At 40.7% G+C, this 17,153-nt stretch overlaps 2 protein-coding genes across 3 annotated transcripts in view; one reads left to right on the top strand and one right to left on the bottom strand.

The window, feature by feature from the left end:
• Nucleotides 1–17,153, bottom strand: part of kmo (kynurenine 3-monooxygenase) — a 42,165-nt gene that overhangs the window by 11,990 nt on the left and 13,022 nt on the right. The window contains exons 9-10 of the mRNA XM_079690995.1: nt 5,231–5,302; nt 723–844 (exon numbers count right to left, since the gene is read on the bottom strand). Of these exons, the coding sequence (XP_079547121.1) occupies nt 723–844; nt 5,231–5,302 (194 nt within the window). The remainder of the gene's footprint in view (nt 1–722; nt 845–5,230; nt 5,303–17,153) is intronic.
• LOC307045370 (zinc finger MYM-type protein 1-like) lies at nt 5,309–16,485 on the top strand. Of its 2 annotated transcripts, XM_079690993.1 has the most exons (4): nt 5,309–7,541; nt 7,640–7,741; nt 7,867–7,953; nt 8,294–16,485. In XM_079690993.1, exons 2-4 carry the CDS (start codon nt 7,693–7,695, stop codon nt 9,772–9,774), a joined length of 1,617 nt encoding a protein of 538 aa, XP_079547119.1. In that variant the 5' UTR covers nt 5,309–7,541; nt 7,640–7,692; the 3' UTR covers nt 9,775–16,485. The 2 variants fall into 2 exon arrangements, with proteins under 2 accessions (XP_079547119.1, XP_079547118.1); XM_079690992.1 differs by lacking the exons at nt 5,309–7,541; nt 7,640–7,741 and having other exon boundaries at nt 7,752–7,953.

Below are 17,153 nucleotides of genomic sequence, written 5' to 3'. Positions count from 1 at the left end.
ATCTGACAAATAAAAGATACCACTATACGAAATTGTCATGTGGCACTCATACTTCGAATATTCCAACTTTTACCTCGATTAACGCTGACCAATCACATCAGAGCTGTGCTAAGCGGCACAAGCTATCAGAACTTAAAAACTCAAAACGTATCTGGCCGTTTTTTTACCACAAGGCTCTACGCATAACCTTGCAGTGAGCAAAGAGCAAATCACGTATCATGTTAATACAGCTTAAGCCTTTCGTTAACAATAAAGCACTTGGCTATCTCTAGTGACTTCTTTTTGAACCTGTAAAGACTTCCACTGCTGCCTTGAAGTATTCGCAAAGAGGTCCTGACTTTTAGGCTCGATTTGAATTGGGCATCTCACCTTGAAATACTTTCCCTATCTCTGTCACCGACAACATAAGGTAATGGGAAATTGGTTGACACTGCATTGAGGTGCACGTTGGCACTATGATTAGGACTCAACATTGAAATGTAAGAATCCTAAGTCGGGGACAAGACATTTGGAGCAGTTCGGAGATTGTACTCTCAAGTTACCTCAAATCCTGTTTCATTGTAAGTGTCTCAAAATGGCTGAAACAACTTGGCAAGGACGTTACAGAAAGCTTTTAACCAACACCATGAGGTTCACATCAAATTCAAAAACCAACCCATGTCACAGCAAGGCTGTGGGAGACAATGGATAGAGAGAGAGGGGGAGGTTAGGAAGTCACCTACACTCCTATCAGTGGTATGGTGTCTGCGAAGTATTCCTGGAAAAACTCCATGACTTCATCTCCTGTGGTGATCTTCTCAAACTCGTCAAAGGGCATGAACAGGGTGCAGGTGAATGTCTTGTCCTGAATAGAAAATGAGAAAAAAACGAGTGGACAGGAATGTTACGCTCAGATTCATTGTGACACATTCAATTACAACAATTCAAATTTAACTCAGAGTACTGTAAATACTTACTGTTTGGTGTCCCCTAAAGCAGGGGTTCCCAACCTTTTTCACCCAGGGACCCCCCAAATGAATCCTGTTGGAATTTGCGACCCCCCAAAACTTTGAAACTTTAATTATCGCTGTTGCTGATCTGCCCCCCTGCCCGATCTGTACTGCGCATGTGCAAGATGGTCTGCCATACTGGACAACTCCGTACGGCAACCCAACTAGGACACTTGACACAGTGGCGTTTGGCAAAGCACAAAAAGAAAACAAAAAAAACCGAGAGAGATTAGTTGTTATTATTACAACGTGACTTCACTAATATTTAACAACTCTTTTTATTGGGTTCTTTTATTTGGGGTTAAGTACATTTTCAGAATAAGTGAGAAATGGATTTAACTTCTGTTTGGCAGCTATCATACTGAATAAATATTTAGTGTGAATGTATGCAAAAATGTATGGCATATAGCTGTCTAACAGAAGTTAAATACATTTCTCACTTATTCTTACAGTGCTTTTGTTTTGATGGCAACAAGTGCGCTGAAGGCTGTTTCTGATAGATATGTCGTACTGAATGGGAGTATAATCCTGGTCGTGGCATGCAGTGTGAGCTTTGGAGCGAGGCTTGGTCCTTTGACAATCCCAAACTTTTTTAATCCTTTTTCCTGGAAGTATTTCTTTGACAGCGAGTCAGCTTGGATGTCGGTGAGCTCATCTTCGCAATCCAGGTATTCCACATCCTCAACTTTTGTAATAAAGGGATCTAAAACCCACAATTCCTTGGAGACATACTCGTCTTTGTCAGCGAACCGTGATTGCATTTCCGTTTGCAGTGCGTTCATATGGCGGATGAACTTGCGACGTACAGACACAGGCACCGTTTCAGGATTGTTTTGGGATTGTTTCAGCAGTAGTGGAAACTGTTGCAGTTCCCCCCTCTCCATTTTCCCGACCCTGTACTCCAGTTTGCGCACAAATGCATCGAGCACCTCTTTACATTGGAGAATGTTGGACTCCACGCCTTGCAGACGCTTGTTTGTTTCATTGTAGAGACTGAAGATGTCGGCCAGGTATGCTGTTTTAATCCAGAATGACTCAGTGACTTGCTCTGACAGTGCGTGGTTACGAGTTTGTAGAAACTCTTCAATTTTTTCCTTCACTTTTACAAAGCGTGCCAGCACTCGGCCGCATGAGAGCCAGCGCACCTTGTGTGCAGGAGGAGGGTTTGGCGCGCTTTACCCTCGCACAAGTCTGCGAATAGACGCTTGTTGGTGGGGCGACCTTTGATGAAATTGACTATTTTAACAACAGTTGAGAGTGTTTCGCTGAGGTCTTCTGACAGTTTCTTGCTGGCCAGGGCCTGGCGATGTATCACACAGTGAAATATTGTGCAGTGTGGGGCCTTTTCTTTCAAGCGACTGTTAAATCCCTTGTTTTTCCCCATCATTGAGGCAGCTCCGTCTGTGCAACATGCAACTAAATTCAAATAGGAAAGATTGTGGGATGAGAGGTAAGAATCCACTGCAGTAAAAATATCCTCACCCCGGATGGTATTGGTAAGGTTGACTGACATAAGAATGTCCTGCTTCAAATCTTCCCCATTGATATATTGCACATAAACGATCAGCACAGCCTCGTCTGCTAAAGTTGTGGTTTCATCAAGTTATATGGCAAATGGCCCCTTTCCAAGCTTTTCGAGCAGCTGCAGCTCGCAGTTACTTGCCATCTTGTCAATTCTGTCTTTCACTGTATTGTTTGACAGTGGTACAGTTTTTAGCTTCTCCGCCACCTGCGGGCCGCACAGTTTCTCAACCATCTTAATGCAAGCTGGCTTAATGAGCTGCTCGCCAATGTTGTGCGGTTTCTTTGCCTTTGCTATTAAAAGTGCACATTCAAAAGAGGCCTCGCTGCCAGCCCTAACAAACGCTGTTCTAATATCCATTGGCTTGTTTGCCTTTGCAAGGTGTTGTTTCTTTATGAAAAAGTCCCGATCACGGCCGAATGTTTCTGGGTGCATGGTCTGTTGGCGTCTCTTCATTTTGCTGGGTTTCATGCTTTCGTTGGCTAGCTTCTCTCTGCATATCACACACTCTGGGCGGGTTTTGTCCATTCCCTCCATGAAACCGAAGTTAAGATAGCTCTCTAGGTAGGTCCTCCTTTTCTTTTTGATTGCAGATGAGCTGTCATCTCCTTTACGTTTTTCATACATTTTTAGACAAAAATATTCACCTTATGAAGTCAGTCGCTAACTAGCAAGCGCAGCAAACTGTTATTATTATGAAAGCTGACGTCAATGTTGGCGCGAATCGGAGGAGTATTAGATGAATTTTTAGAATTTTTATTTTAATTAATCAATTCATTTCTATATTTTATTGTAATGTAGAGACAAGGCTTTTAGTGACAATCATGTATTGCGTTACAATATGTAAAAAAAAATGATATGTAAAAAAATATATATATGTACTTTTTTTTTCTTTTTTTTCTTCTAAATATGAGATTTGGCCTCAAATCATCTGAGGCCTGGCGCCCCCCCTGCGATCTTTAGCGACCCCCAGGTTGGGAACCACTGCCCTAAAGCACATTAAAATATATTTCTAGACGACTTACAAAGAGCACTATTAAAATGCGGCATCAAATAAGATTTAATGCAAAAAATGTAAAGTCCTCAATATTAACAACCTCTTTTATACCTATAGACAGAGGTGGAAGAAGTACTCAGATTATTTACTTAAATAAAAGTAGCAATACTAGAGCTAAAAATACTCACTTTTGCATAGCGAGTACTTTTACTTTTGGTATTTAAGCAACAGATAATTATTTTATTAATTGATTAAGGTCATTAAAATAATTGGGGCATTAATGTGTTCATCACTTCAAGGTCCGTTAACCTACAATAATATCTAATAATGTTTGTTGTTTTATATTTACTCTGCAAATTAACCAGTTACTAAGTCTGTAAAAAATAAATGTAGTGGAGTCAAAAGTACAACATTTGCCTACAAAATGTAATGAAGTTAAAGTACAAAGTAGCATAATGTAAAAATACTCAAAGTAAAAGTACCTCCCTTTTTTACTCAAGTACAGAACTTGAGTAACTGTTACATCACACCAGTGCTTATTGAACATTAAATATCATGATATCTCCAGTTTTAACTATATGGCCTTGGTTTCCAGATGTGTGTTTCAGCATGTCTCCTTTTTTTAAATATATATTTTCTTAAACAACCATGATTTAATAATGGCATTTGAAATGTATGGTTAAAACAGGATAAAACGTACATTTCTGTAGTTCGGTCAACATTGAATCCATTCACCAATGAAGTTCAATGAATGCTGTTGGCGAACCATGTCTATCACAACTGGACCTTCTGTACACACACACACACACACACACACACACACACACACACACACACACACACACACACACACACACACACACACACACACACACACACACACACACACACACACACACACACACACACACACACACACACACACACACACACACACACACACACACACACACACACACACACACACACACACATATACGATTCTCATTTATTCATTTTATTTATCAATTAAATCGAGTGTTCCAGGGTATTCTCTGAATACCTTGAAGGCCCTGACCGTTCACCGCTGCTGTACACGCAAGACTTCTACATTTGAATAGTACAGACTTATATTACTTTAATGGACCGTAAAAATCCTCCATGCTGAACTTGGTATAGGATCTTCCCCCCCATATGCCATTGTAATAGCCAAACTCCACCCAGTGAGAGTGATGGATGCAGTGCACTGAGGGTGTGGGCGTGCTGTTTCCTGTCCATTCGAGCAAGTTTTATCTATCAAGATCACTAGTCCTCCCTAAGGACCTTTCAGCACTGTCTCTGTTACCATGGTATCCACAGCAGCAAGGATGACTTAGTGTTTGTATGTCAGCCCTAATGGTAACTATGGTGCACGCCAAAGCCAGCTGCTTAACCTCGTTTCACTATTATGCCGAGTCAGACTTGCAGAAAAAAATCATTCTTGTATTAAGAACGACAGAAGAGTAGAGCGATGGCTTCACACAGAGACTGATGGAAGGAGAAGTGTGATCAGCATATTTCCAATGACTAAGCCCCCAGTGGCTATGATCTGGAAATAAGGTTAATTAACTAAGAGGAAATCCCAGAGGTCAGTCATGTGATTCCTGTCAAAATGATGCTGCACCCATTGCTCAATTAACATATAGTAGTGAGAATGAGCCAACTATAACACGCAGGAGAGAAGAAAATAACATTCACACTCACCAAGTTGGGCAGGGCGATCATCATGAATGTATTTCTTGGCCAGATGTGCAGATAATCAGGCTTCATTGCAAACTGGGGGCGAAGATGATACAAGTGAGACAAATTAAACAAAATATTCATTGGTGCCAAACAATTGAGAGTCCAACACTAGCAGCATCACACAACATTCAGTAAAGAAAAGTTTGATGTACATAGGACCAGGCTCTGGGAGTAATGGATTACATGCAACGGGATTAAGCTATTAGCATACAAAAAATATACCTGTATTCTCTTGCAGTTTCATAAAGAAAAGACTAAATCAGATTACTGGTACATTTACAGAGCATTTTCTTGCCAGCTCAGATTTTATTTCTGTAGTATGTTCTCACGTGTTACAGTGTTGTCTTTTACACAAACAATAATTAATACATGCCTGAATATGCTGAATGCTTGGGTACTTTTTTTTAAGGTCACATTTGTTAGAAATTAAAATCAATGTTTTAATGGGGAAATGTAGTTTAAACATGCCGTCAGTTTTAATGCTCTTTTATACTGAAAAACCAGAAATTCTTGTGCACAAGCAGTTAAGCTTTTATTCTGAAAATCCTTCATCTACGGTTAGCATTTAGCATGTGGCTAATATACGATTTCCTGAAGAGGTGAATTTAGTAGCGAAATGATATAGAGTGGTGCAAACCGAAGCCTACTGATTTAACACTACAACTATAGATGTCGAGATACTACCATGCTGAATATTAAATGAAGGTACAGTTTATTTGAATACATTATTGTTTACAGGCGAGAGTAGCATGTGACAACATCCGGAATGACCGGAAACCAAACGAGCCGAGAAGTATTGTTTAGAGTATTGATTACAGCGTTTAGAATGTGTTAAATGAAAAGTGATGAAAGAGAATATGAGGAGAAACGGCGTGTTAAGCATATATTGAATGTGAAAAGAACCTATCCTCTGTTTAAATGCAATAACGGACATTGGAGACGAGGTGAGCCGTCTGGCGGGGAGGAGCCAGCAGAGGATATATAACAGCACCGGAGGAGAGATCCATGCTCTTCTCTTCCCTATCGAGGAGCGGATCACAGCTGTTTGTCTGACTGAACAATATCATGCTTGTGACCAACCCGCGCCTTTTTTAATTAAAGTACCCAATTGAACTTTCACAGAGACTCCATTTAGTCTCCTTTTAAAGCTTCTCTCCTGGTCGGGAGAATAACGAACACAGTTAACAATCTGGTGAATTCCCTGACGTGATCCCGCTGACCAGGGGCGGAGCTTCCTACAGGCAATATAGGCGGTTGCCTAGAGCGCCACCCAGAGGGGGGCGCCAAAAATTGCAACAACAAAAAAAAAAAAAAAAAATTTTTATTTGTTTTGCTTGGCGCAGTTTTGGCGCCCCCCCTCTATATCTGCAACCATTATTCTTACATAAAAAAAAAAATTCTAACATAAGGGAAAATGAGCCAAAAATCTAAAACGGTCGGTCGGTCTAAGAGCCTCGGCTTTAGGTGTTCACAGTCAGAACATGCTAGAGCGCTGTGCATTGATGGGTATCGGTCAAGTGTTTATAAAATTGAGCGTTGAGGAAAGAAAGACTAACGTTAGAGAACTATGAAGAGGCAAAAGCCATCTGGGGCGCAGTATAAAAACAGAAGAAAAGAAGAAGAAGAGAAACGTGCCAAGGTGAAAGGTATGCAATTTTGATTGTATTGTCAACATTAGCGAATGGATCATGTAATCTTGCTAGTTAGCCAAGCCAACGTTAGCTAGCCAGCGTTTGTTATTGCCATTCAGTCGAAACTGTCATAAGGCTATTTTCTTTGTGTCATGAAATAGAAATATTAGTAATAATAACAATGTTAGTTTTGGTGTAGCGAGCTAGCCAGTGTGGTGGAATGTTAGTTAGTTGGTAACGTTAGCTAACGTTAAGTTTACCTCAGAAAGCACATTGACTATCCGAGTCAAACATTTGCCAAATTCAACCCTGTCATAATGTGCGCTAACGTTAGCTAACTAGCTCAGTGGTTCTCAACTCCAGTCCTGTTGAATGTTTTCGTTCCAACCCAGAACTAACACACCTGATTCAACTGTTCTAATAAGATAGGCATAGCTCTTGATTAGTTGAATCAGACCTGTCAGGCTGTCCTAATGCTTACTAACTAAATAATAGCTACATTTAACAAATGGAAATTATTCAATGTTGATAATACACATTTTGTTATATCATTTTAGATTCACTTTTAAAATATCTGGGACCATCTGCTGCATCAGTTGACAAGGAACCGCCATGCACCTCAGCTGTGCCGGCTTCCTCAGGTGAGTGCAATGTGTCAATAGATGTTCCTGATGATAAATAATTGAATGTGAAATCCAGTCAATATATTTGCTCTTGTGTGTTCTTTCTATATTTATAGACCTAGAACCACATGAAGGAACGTCAGAACAGCAAGCTGCTCATCCTGATGAGATGACCACTGATTCCACCCTGCCACTGACCACTGTGTCTGTTTGTTCTGGTTAGTACAATATGTCAATAGATGTTCCTGATGTGATGATAAATAATTGAATGTAAAAATGACTGTCGTGCCATTTCTAATCCAGCCAATATATTTGCTCTTGTGTGTTCTCTATATATGTATAGGCCCAGAACCACTGCAAGGAACGTCAGAACAGCCTGCTGCATCTCATCCTGATTGCACCACAGATTCCACCCATACACTCTTCTCAGGTGTGTGCCTGATGAATGTAAAGATGTTTAGCTATAAACCTAATTGTCCTCATGCTTTCAAATAATTGCTTTCTGTTTTTATTTACATTTTACACACTGTCCCAACCTTTTTGGAATTGGGGTTGTGTGTGTGTGTGTGTGTGTGTGTGTGTGTGTGTGTGTGTGTGTGTGTGTGTGTGTGTGTGTGTGTGTGTGTGTGTGTGTGTGTGTGTGTGTGTGTGTGTGTGTGTGTGTGTGTGTGTGTGTGTGTGTGTGTGTGTGTGTGTGTGTGTGTGTGTGTGTGTGTGTGTGAAGATATTGTGAATATGAGGTGAGAAAATGTGCTTCACATGCCCTCCAGATGCAGCAAAGACAGACGATCCACTACCAACCGATCCTGCTGACTGCCCTTCACATCTCACAGACACAATGAGGACAGAGTTTGTTCAGAGAGGACCATATCAGATAACACCTGATTTCATTTTCCCAAGGAGAGATGATGGGAGAAGTTGCCACCACCAGTACTTCAGCAGGACCTTAGTAAATGGAGAAAGGATCAAAAGAAGTTGGGTGACATATTCAAAAAAGAAGAACAGTCTTTTTTGTTTTTGTTGTCAACTTTTATCTCCAAAACAAATTCATTTAACAAATGCAGGACTGTCGGATTGGAAAAATGCAAGTGCTGTTTTGACCAGCCATGAAAATAGTCCGGAACACCTGAACAATTTGGCGTCATGGAAAGAATTGGCAGTTCGATTAAAACAAGGTACAACAATAGACAAACAAGAGCAGGCCCTCCTTGAGGCAGAGAAGAGTCGGTGGAGAGCAGTGCTGACACGATTGGTTGCTATTGTACAGTCTCTGGCAGGGCGAAATATGGCATTGAGAGGAAAGACAGAAATATTCCACTCTCCTTCAAATGGAAACTTTTTGAAAGAGGTTGAGCTTTTGGCGCAGTTTGACCCAGTGATGAAAGACCACATCCACAAGATTAAAAGTCAAACATCCCACCACAGCTACTTGGGCAAAACCATTCAGAATGAGTTGATTGAATGCATCAGTGGAAAGATTCTATCAACAATAGTGCAAGAAATAAAGAAATGCAAGTACTTTTCCCTCATTTTAGATTGCACCCCGGATGTTAGCCACACTGAACAGCTGTCAGTAGTCATCAGAATTGTGACACTGGAAGAAGACCCCCAGATTAAAGAGCACTTCATGGGATTCCTAGTAGCAGAGGAGTCCACTGGTGAAAGTTTGTCCGCCCTGATTTTGAAGAGGCTGGAGGAGTTGCAGATTGCCTTTGATGACTGCAGAGGACAGTCATATGACAACGGCGCAAATATGAGAGGGAAGAACAAGGGAGTACAGGCCAGGCTACTGCAGTTGAACCCAAGAGCTTTGTTTGTGCCTTGTGGGGCACATACACTCAATTTGGTCATTGCTGATGCTGCCAAAAGCTCCAAAGATGCCATATCATTTTTTGGCATTGTGCAGAAGCTATACTGCCTGTTTTCTGCCTCTACACAGAGATGGGCCATCCTCAAGAAACACGTCAACCTTTCACTCAAAATGTGGTCAGAAACCAGATGGGAGAGCAGAGTGAAAGCTGTGGAGCCTCTGCGATATGAAGCCGCAGCTGTGAGAGAGGCACTGCTTGAGGTGAGAAACCAGGCCAAAGACCCAATCATCAGGATTGAAGCCCAGTCTCTGGCAGAAGAAGTGGGGTCATTCCGCTTTTCACTGTGCACAGTGGTCTGGTATGACTCAGCAGGTGAGCAAAGTCCTGCAGTCCCAAACAATGCAAGTGGATGTAGCAGTAAGTCTACTGAAAAAGACTGAAAAAGCTCTCAAATCCTACAGAGCCACAGGCTTTGTGGCTGCACAAACATCAGCCAAGGACATGTGTGAAGACATGAATGTGGATGCAGTCCTTGTGCAAAAGCGGCTGAAGTCAACAAAGAGGCACTTCTCATATGAGTCTCCTGATGAGCCATTGAGGAATGCCTTGCAAAATCTGGAGGTAACGTTCTTTAACGTGGTGGTAGATGCTGCAGTGTCAGCACAAAAGGAGAGGTTTACCACTCTTGAACATGTGCAAGACAAGTTTGGCATTCTGTACAACTTCCCAGACCTGCCACACCAAGAGCTGATGAAGCAAGCAGAGGCACTTGCACACACCTTAAGCCATGGAGGGCAATCTGATTTGGATGGGAAGGAGCTGGCTCAGGAGTTGGAAAATGTACCTGACTTGCCATCAAAGAGCATGACAACTCTTGAGTTGTTGAAATTCATACACACAAAGCAGCTCACCGAAATATATCCCAACTTGTGTATTGCTCTGCGGATCAGTGCAACGCTACCAGTAACAGTAGCTTCAGCCGAGAGGAGTTTTTCCAAATTAAAACTCTTGAAAACATACCTGAGGTCCACCATGGCTCAAGAACGCCTCAGTGGTCTGGCTGTAATCAGTATTAACCATGAGGTTGGTGGTCAGATTTCATATGATGATGTGATTGATGACTTTGCAGCGAGGAAGGCCAGAAGGATTGCACTGTAAATGGAAACCAGTAGGAGCTAATATGTAGGCCAACCTTGTGTGATGATAGGGAGTGGAATGTAAATAGTTCTTGAGACAAAGTGAATTTGTAATTTTTATGTATTTGTTTGTTTATTTAGCATATTATATTTTGATTATTTGACATGTGTAACATATTTTACAATACATAATTTTCTTTTAAAGCAAATGTGCACGTTATTTTATTGTTTTTTATTGTTATTATTATTATTGTTTGTTAGCTAAGTTGTTTGTTTTAATTATTTAGTGTGCACTTTACATTTCTTCTTAATTTTCTTTGAAAGCAAATTTGCACATTCTTTTATTGTTTGTTATTGATATTATTATTGTTTGTTAGCTAAGTTGTTTATTTGTTTTAATTCTTTAGTGTGCACTTTACATTTATTCTTAGCTCTTGTTCTTGCTTGTAATAAATAAAGCTGCAGTACTTTACTGTATAACTGTTAAGATGTTTTGATATTTTTTTGGGGGGGGGCGCAGTGGTGAAGCTCGCCTAGGGCACCAAATGTGCTAGGTCCGCCCCTGCCGCTGACCGAGGAGAGAAAACCAACCGGCTGTTTCCTGGAGACGCTTGCAGCCATTCGACACACAAGAGCTCAAATCAATCGGTAAGAAGATGCCTGTTATGACAAAGATTCTTCACTAGTTAAACTAGGCAAAGTTAGATTTGTGTGTTTGATGGCAGCCGGCTGATCCTGAAAATAGCTGTGCATTTTAATGTTAAAACAACCCAAATTGATAAAATAATCACTCTAAAACCACGAGGCGTTGTTTTGTCACAAGCAGGGTGAGTTCACACTTTCTTTTGTTCCATTAACCTTGCATGCTATTAACCACGTGTGGGTGTTGAATTTTAAATATATATTGTGTGGACATTGTACTTCGGATAGGTGCCTTGCTGCTTTCACATAGGTGTCTCTTGTTACGTTAATAGTTATTTAGCCTATGACGTAAGGGTATATAGCCCATTTGACGATTTTTTGTTAAGATCTGGAGACATAGCGAATCGGTTAAGGGCCGAGTAAGTGAAAACCAGCGGGGCATAGTGAATCAACTCAGGGTTAAGACCGAAGTCAGTGCTTTAAAGAAAGTCCTTTTCAAGAAAGGCTTGGTTAAGGTCTAAGCCTTTATCAGTGGTTAAAACTGTTCTGTTTAAAAAAGATATTGCGGGTGGGTTACGGTAATCGGAATTACAACAGCAGTGCAGTAATAAGACGATGGTCTATTATCAGTGGCTGATAGGTCTCCATATTGGTCCCGGTTTGGCGTGTCCAAATAGCAACAGTTAACCATAGTCGACTATAAAGTCAAATATTACGTGAACAGGTTTATAGCTAGTGCGTAAGGGTTCCTAACTTTAAGTGATGATATCAATAAGATAAAGCCCATTTTTTCATAGTAGCCCATTTTTTCATAGTAAACTAGATAGAAATGTTGTTATTTTAAACTAAGTGTTGTTTTGGCTTGGATTTCAGGGTTTATAATACCACACCAGTGGTTTACTTTGTTACGGTTCGTTTAAAGATCACCTCGCCATTGTTTAAACTCCCACCTGAGAGCCGCAAGGACAAATCTCTTTGTCTACAGGTCAGAGTGCGAAATAATCGGGTGCCATCTTGTTTACACCCCACATGTGGAAAAACAAAGACAGGGCAATCGCCATTTCGTGAAATGCAAATTCAATTTGCTCCTTTTGCTTTGAATTTGCATTTACACAGAGCATCCACCAATTAGAAGTAGCAGAGTAGAACATTTAGCAGACTATTTTTGTAATTATGAGAAGGATACAGATTACAAGTGATGTTGTTCCCCCACACAGAAAACTATTGTGTCCACACAACTAGTGAGGTCAAGAAGACGGGCTTCCACCCAAAATATGCAAGGGGCGGCGATACACCTGACGTGAAGCTGTCCAGACCTGAAAACAGAAACTCGATTCTGCTGTGGTGAAGTCTGGCTACAAAGGGAGGTGTCCTATAGGGTCGCTTGTCTCAAACCGGTCAAGAAGTCAACAAGAACCCAGCAGAACTAGAGAGTGACTGTTAGTGGGAGAACTGTGACGGAGCGACAGAGACTGGCCCAACATTTTCCAGCCAGTACATAGATAGACCCCGTCAGAAGACCGGGGCTGTGTTTAAAGGGGAACTTCATTTATTCTTAGCCAGAAGTGCAGTTTTTAATCAAACAATTATGTGATTTATGGAGTCAGATTACATTTTTCTCATAAACACAATTTTATAATCGGTCTGAAGTATCTGTTTTAAGGCATGAGCCGCAGATTAAATAACATAACACTGATGAAGAAGTTGTAGGGTTTTTACAACAGTTTCAAGAATCAGTCTTTATTTATTTATTCTTGAGTAACTTTACTGATTTATAGTGTAGTGCGTAAGGCAATATCTCATTTGAGTGAGGGGCACCAGCCCTTCATGCAGGTCACCCTCTGTGAGAATAGTTCATATTTTCCCTCCAGTTTGGAGAATGATTATTTTATCATATGTTAGTTCAGCAGTGTCAACCAATCCTCTAATCCTAGAGTTATTGAGACGCATTAGCGACACCAGGGGTATTGTTTTTCGCAGCAACGATGATGCATAATACCATGACAAAAGCCATTATTGAAACAAGTAAACTATTAGAAGTGCTAATGGGAAATGTTTTGTGAATATGCATTTATGCCATCAGAAAGCCATACATCATATGATATTTTTGTACGCCTTGTGGGTACACGGAGAATTTATATTTATTTAATGCAACGTTATGGGTTTTACATGTCCTGTTCATAATAGGGTAATCATTGCAATATTAATTGAGCATTTTATGCTCAAAGGAGGGAGTGTCATGATTATACAGATATGTTGATTTTCAGTGACGTAGTTAATAAATAATAACATGTAGTTGACAATAGGTCTCATAACAACAAGAGGTATGCCAAAGCTTGGGCCTTCTCCAAGGAGGGAGTGGTCCAGTTTTAGATATTAGACAAATAGAAGTGGATGAATATGTCCGAACTCTGAGTAATATTATGCAAGTTTTGTCTACACAGCAGGCTAGGAAAACTACAGAGATACTAAACGAGAACCAGAAATACTCCCTGCTAAATCTGTGAACAATCCATTGGTCACCTATCTGAGTACGACCTCTATACAGAAAGTCATAGCAGTAGAAACAGGATACGAGGACACAAATTCCTGGTTAGACTGGGTTGTTTATTCTGTTAAGCAGAGCAAGATGGCGGACTGTCTGGCTTGTGCGGCTGCCCGACCAAGTTTGGGAACAGTGCCATTTCCATTTAACGCCCACAATAACCCAAGAGAACAGCTCTGTATGTACAAACTCTGGGAAAAAATCCCCAGCAGATTGTGTCGACATTGCACAAAAATATCCAGTGGTAAAAATGAATGACATTCCACCTGATTTCACATCTTACGAGGGACTTTATGATTGCATCACAAGGGACTACCTAAAAGGTATAGAAGTAGGTACTCTTAAGTGGTGCAATTCTACAACGATTTTAAGCCAGCAGGATTTTCTCCCAGGTATAGCCATGCCCATCAGGCAGTATCCCAGAACAGATGTGTGGTGGTATTGTGGTACTAAAACCCTGTTCTCAGTTTTACCACGGGATTGGACAGGGACCTGTGCTCTGGTACAGCTAGTGATGCCTTTTTATGCAGTACCAATGACGGCCGAGCAACTGATAAACATGGCGGTCCAACCCAAAGCAACTAGAGCCAAAAGGTCAGTCGGTAGAGGGAGTTTTGATTCCACTGTGTACATTGACACATGGTGCCCAGGGGAGTCCCAGATGAGTTTAAAGCTAGAAACCAGATCTTAGCAGGGTTGGAATCCATTTTTCTTTGGCCCACCATAAATAAGAACGTGGACTGGATTAACTATATCTACTACAATCAGCAGAGGTTCATAAATGACTCCAAGGATGCGATGAAGGGACTAAGTGAACAACTGGACATGACCAGCCAGATGTCTTTGCAGAACAGAGTGGCCCTAGATATGTTGTTGGCAGAAAAAGGGGGAGTATGCAAAATGTTTGGAACATTATGTTGTACTTTCATCCCAAACAATACCTCACCTGATGGATCGGTAACCAAGGCTCTGAAAGGACTCACTACTTTGAGCATGGAGTTAGCAGACAACAGTGGGATAGAGAAGAACCCCCTCGAGGATTTCTTGGATGGTTGGCTGGGGAAGTACAAGGGTTTTTTACTAAATGGACTGATCTCTGTCTCAGGTGTGATCGTGACATTGGCACTGGGTAGTTGTTGTTTCTCAACCTGCATCCGCGCTTGTGTAAACCGACTGATTAATGGGGCCCTCAACCAGGAATATGCTAGGGGTCAATATCAAATGGGGGGACAGTTTCCAATGTTAGTAGAACAGGACGATCCACCCCCATATACAGATGTTGATGAAAATGATGAGTTAGTTTGAATGATGTTAAATGATATGGATGTTCAGAGATGAGATTGTTCGATGAATGTCCAGCCGATGTGATTCTTTAAATGATATCATAAGAAGAAGTGAGCAAAATGAAACCATGGAACCAATCCATTTCAATTTATTTTATACTATTCCAAGATAGTATATTTTTATTTCAATTTATTTTATACTATTCCAAGATAGTGTATTTTTATTTTCAATTTATTTTATACTATTCCAAGATAGTATATTTTTAAGCTCCAATTTATTTTACACTACAACCAAGATGGTCTATTTTATTTGACTTTACTATTTTATTGCTATTCTAAAATGGTTTATTTCTTTTCACTTTGTAAAAACAAGTGCCTTAACACTGAGCGTGGTATGAGAACGGTTTCTGTGAAAGGAGGGAGGAAGAAATGTTCTGATACCAAGCCATTGCTGCTATTTTGAAGAATGATATTGAATGTAAACACTAGAAGTTATGCACAAGGGAAAACTTTTATGTTTGAACACAGACAAGAATTTATTTTGTATTTTTGTAAAGCCGGCTGTAAAACCATTCCATTTGATTGTATGTTTGTTAATATGAGATATGTAATATGCAAAGTTCAGATGAAGAACTCATTGATTTCAGTATTATACACACCTTTTAGGTGTGTAAGGAGGGACTGTTAGAAATTAAAATCAATGTTTTAATGGGGAAATGTAGTTTAAACATGCCGTCAGTTTTAATGCTCTTTTATACTGAAAAACCAGAAATTCTTGTGCACAAGCAGTTAAGCTTTTATTCTGAAAATCCTTCATCTACGGTTAGCATTTAGCATGTGGCTAATATACGATTTCCTGAAGAGGTGAATTTAGTAGCGAAATGATATAGAGTGGTGCAAACCGAAGCCTACTGATTTAACACTACAACTATAGATGTCGAGATACTACCATGCTGAATATTAAATGAAGGTACAGTTTATTTGAATACATTATTGTTTACAGGCGAGAGTAGCATGTGACAACATCCGGAATGACCGGAAATCAAACGAGCCGAGAAGTATTGTTTAGAGTATTGATTACAGCGTTTAGAATGTGTTAAATGAAAAGTGATGAAAGAGAATATGAGGAGAAACGGCGTGTTAAGCATATATTGAATGTGAAAAGAACCTATCCTCTGTTTAAATGCAATAACGGACATTGGAGACGAGGTGAGCCGGCTGGCGGGGAGGAGCCAGCAGAGGATATAACAGCACCGGAGGAGAGATCCATTCTCTTCTCTTCCCTATCGAGGAGCGGATCACAGCTGTTTGTCTGACTGAACAATACCATGCTTGTGACCAACCCGCGCCTTTTTTAATTAAAGTACCCAATTGAACTTTCACAGAGACTCCATTTAGTCTCCTATTTTAAAGCTTCTCTCCTGGTCGGGAGAATAACGAACACAGTTAACACATTGTTCTGTTGTCTTTCAAAATACAATTAAGTGAAAACATCTTATTGATAGTTATTTTCTCTCGTCATGTAATATCAAGGTACATTTAAAGCAACGGTATTCAGGTCACATTAATTTTATATTTTGATACTCAGATTATTTTACTTAGTACATGCAGGGCTAGACATTATAAATGGCCCGCTGGCCCGGAAGCACTATTTAGACACCCCGGGCCAGCATAACGTACTTTCCACTTGCCCGCTCGGGCCACTAAAAATATTGCTTTAAAAAAAATTGTCCTGTGGTATTGGTATTTTGACGTTTATTAACGCTACAACATAGCGTTGCATGAGTCGGTTGTCGTTGTTTGGTGAAAAGCAAACAGCTGTTTGCTGCGGAGCGCAGCGCGAGCAGGCTCCTCCTCCGTTCACAACAAACGATCGCGCCACCTAACCATTCGCCAAAATTTTTTTAATACCAGCGGTGACCGGCCAAGCGCCGGGCAAAAAACAATCTTCAAATAAAAGTAAGTCACCGGAGGAGTTCAAGGAGAGTGACTGGCCCTGTCTCAGGTCGACTATTTTCATTTCCTCGCTCCTCGGTCCTCGGTCTCACCGGGGTCCTGTCTCAGGTCGACCATTTTTATTTCCTCGCTCCTCGGTCCTCGGTCTCACACTGCACTGATCTCATGCTTCTTATTCTTGACATGAGAGCAGTACCCCAGCGGAGTGAAGAAAATAAATGAAACTCACGAGAGTCACTCCTCAGTTTAAACTGTGT

Source organism: Notothenia rossii (genome assembly GCF_949606895.1).
Source record: "Notothenia rossii genome assembly, chromosome: 6".
Lineage (NCBI taxonomy): Eukaryota > Metazoa > Chordata > Actinopteri > Perciformes > Nototheniidae > Notothenia > Notothenia rossii.
This window is presented reverse-complemented; position numbering and strand designations above follow the sequence as displayed.

What these genes read in the sequence shown, in the direction of transcription:
- LOC307045370 (XM_079690992.1), top strand. Translation starts at nt 7,800, where the DNA reads ATGACTGTCGTGCCATTTCTAATCCAGCCAATATATTTGCTCTTGTGT. An exon ending in CACCCATACACTCTTCTCAG is followed by an intron (nt 7,954 to 8,293) that starts GTGTGTGCCTGA and finishes CATGCCCTCCAG; the next exon opens with ATGCAGCAAAGACAGACGAT.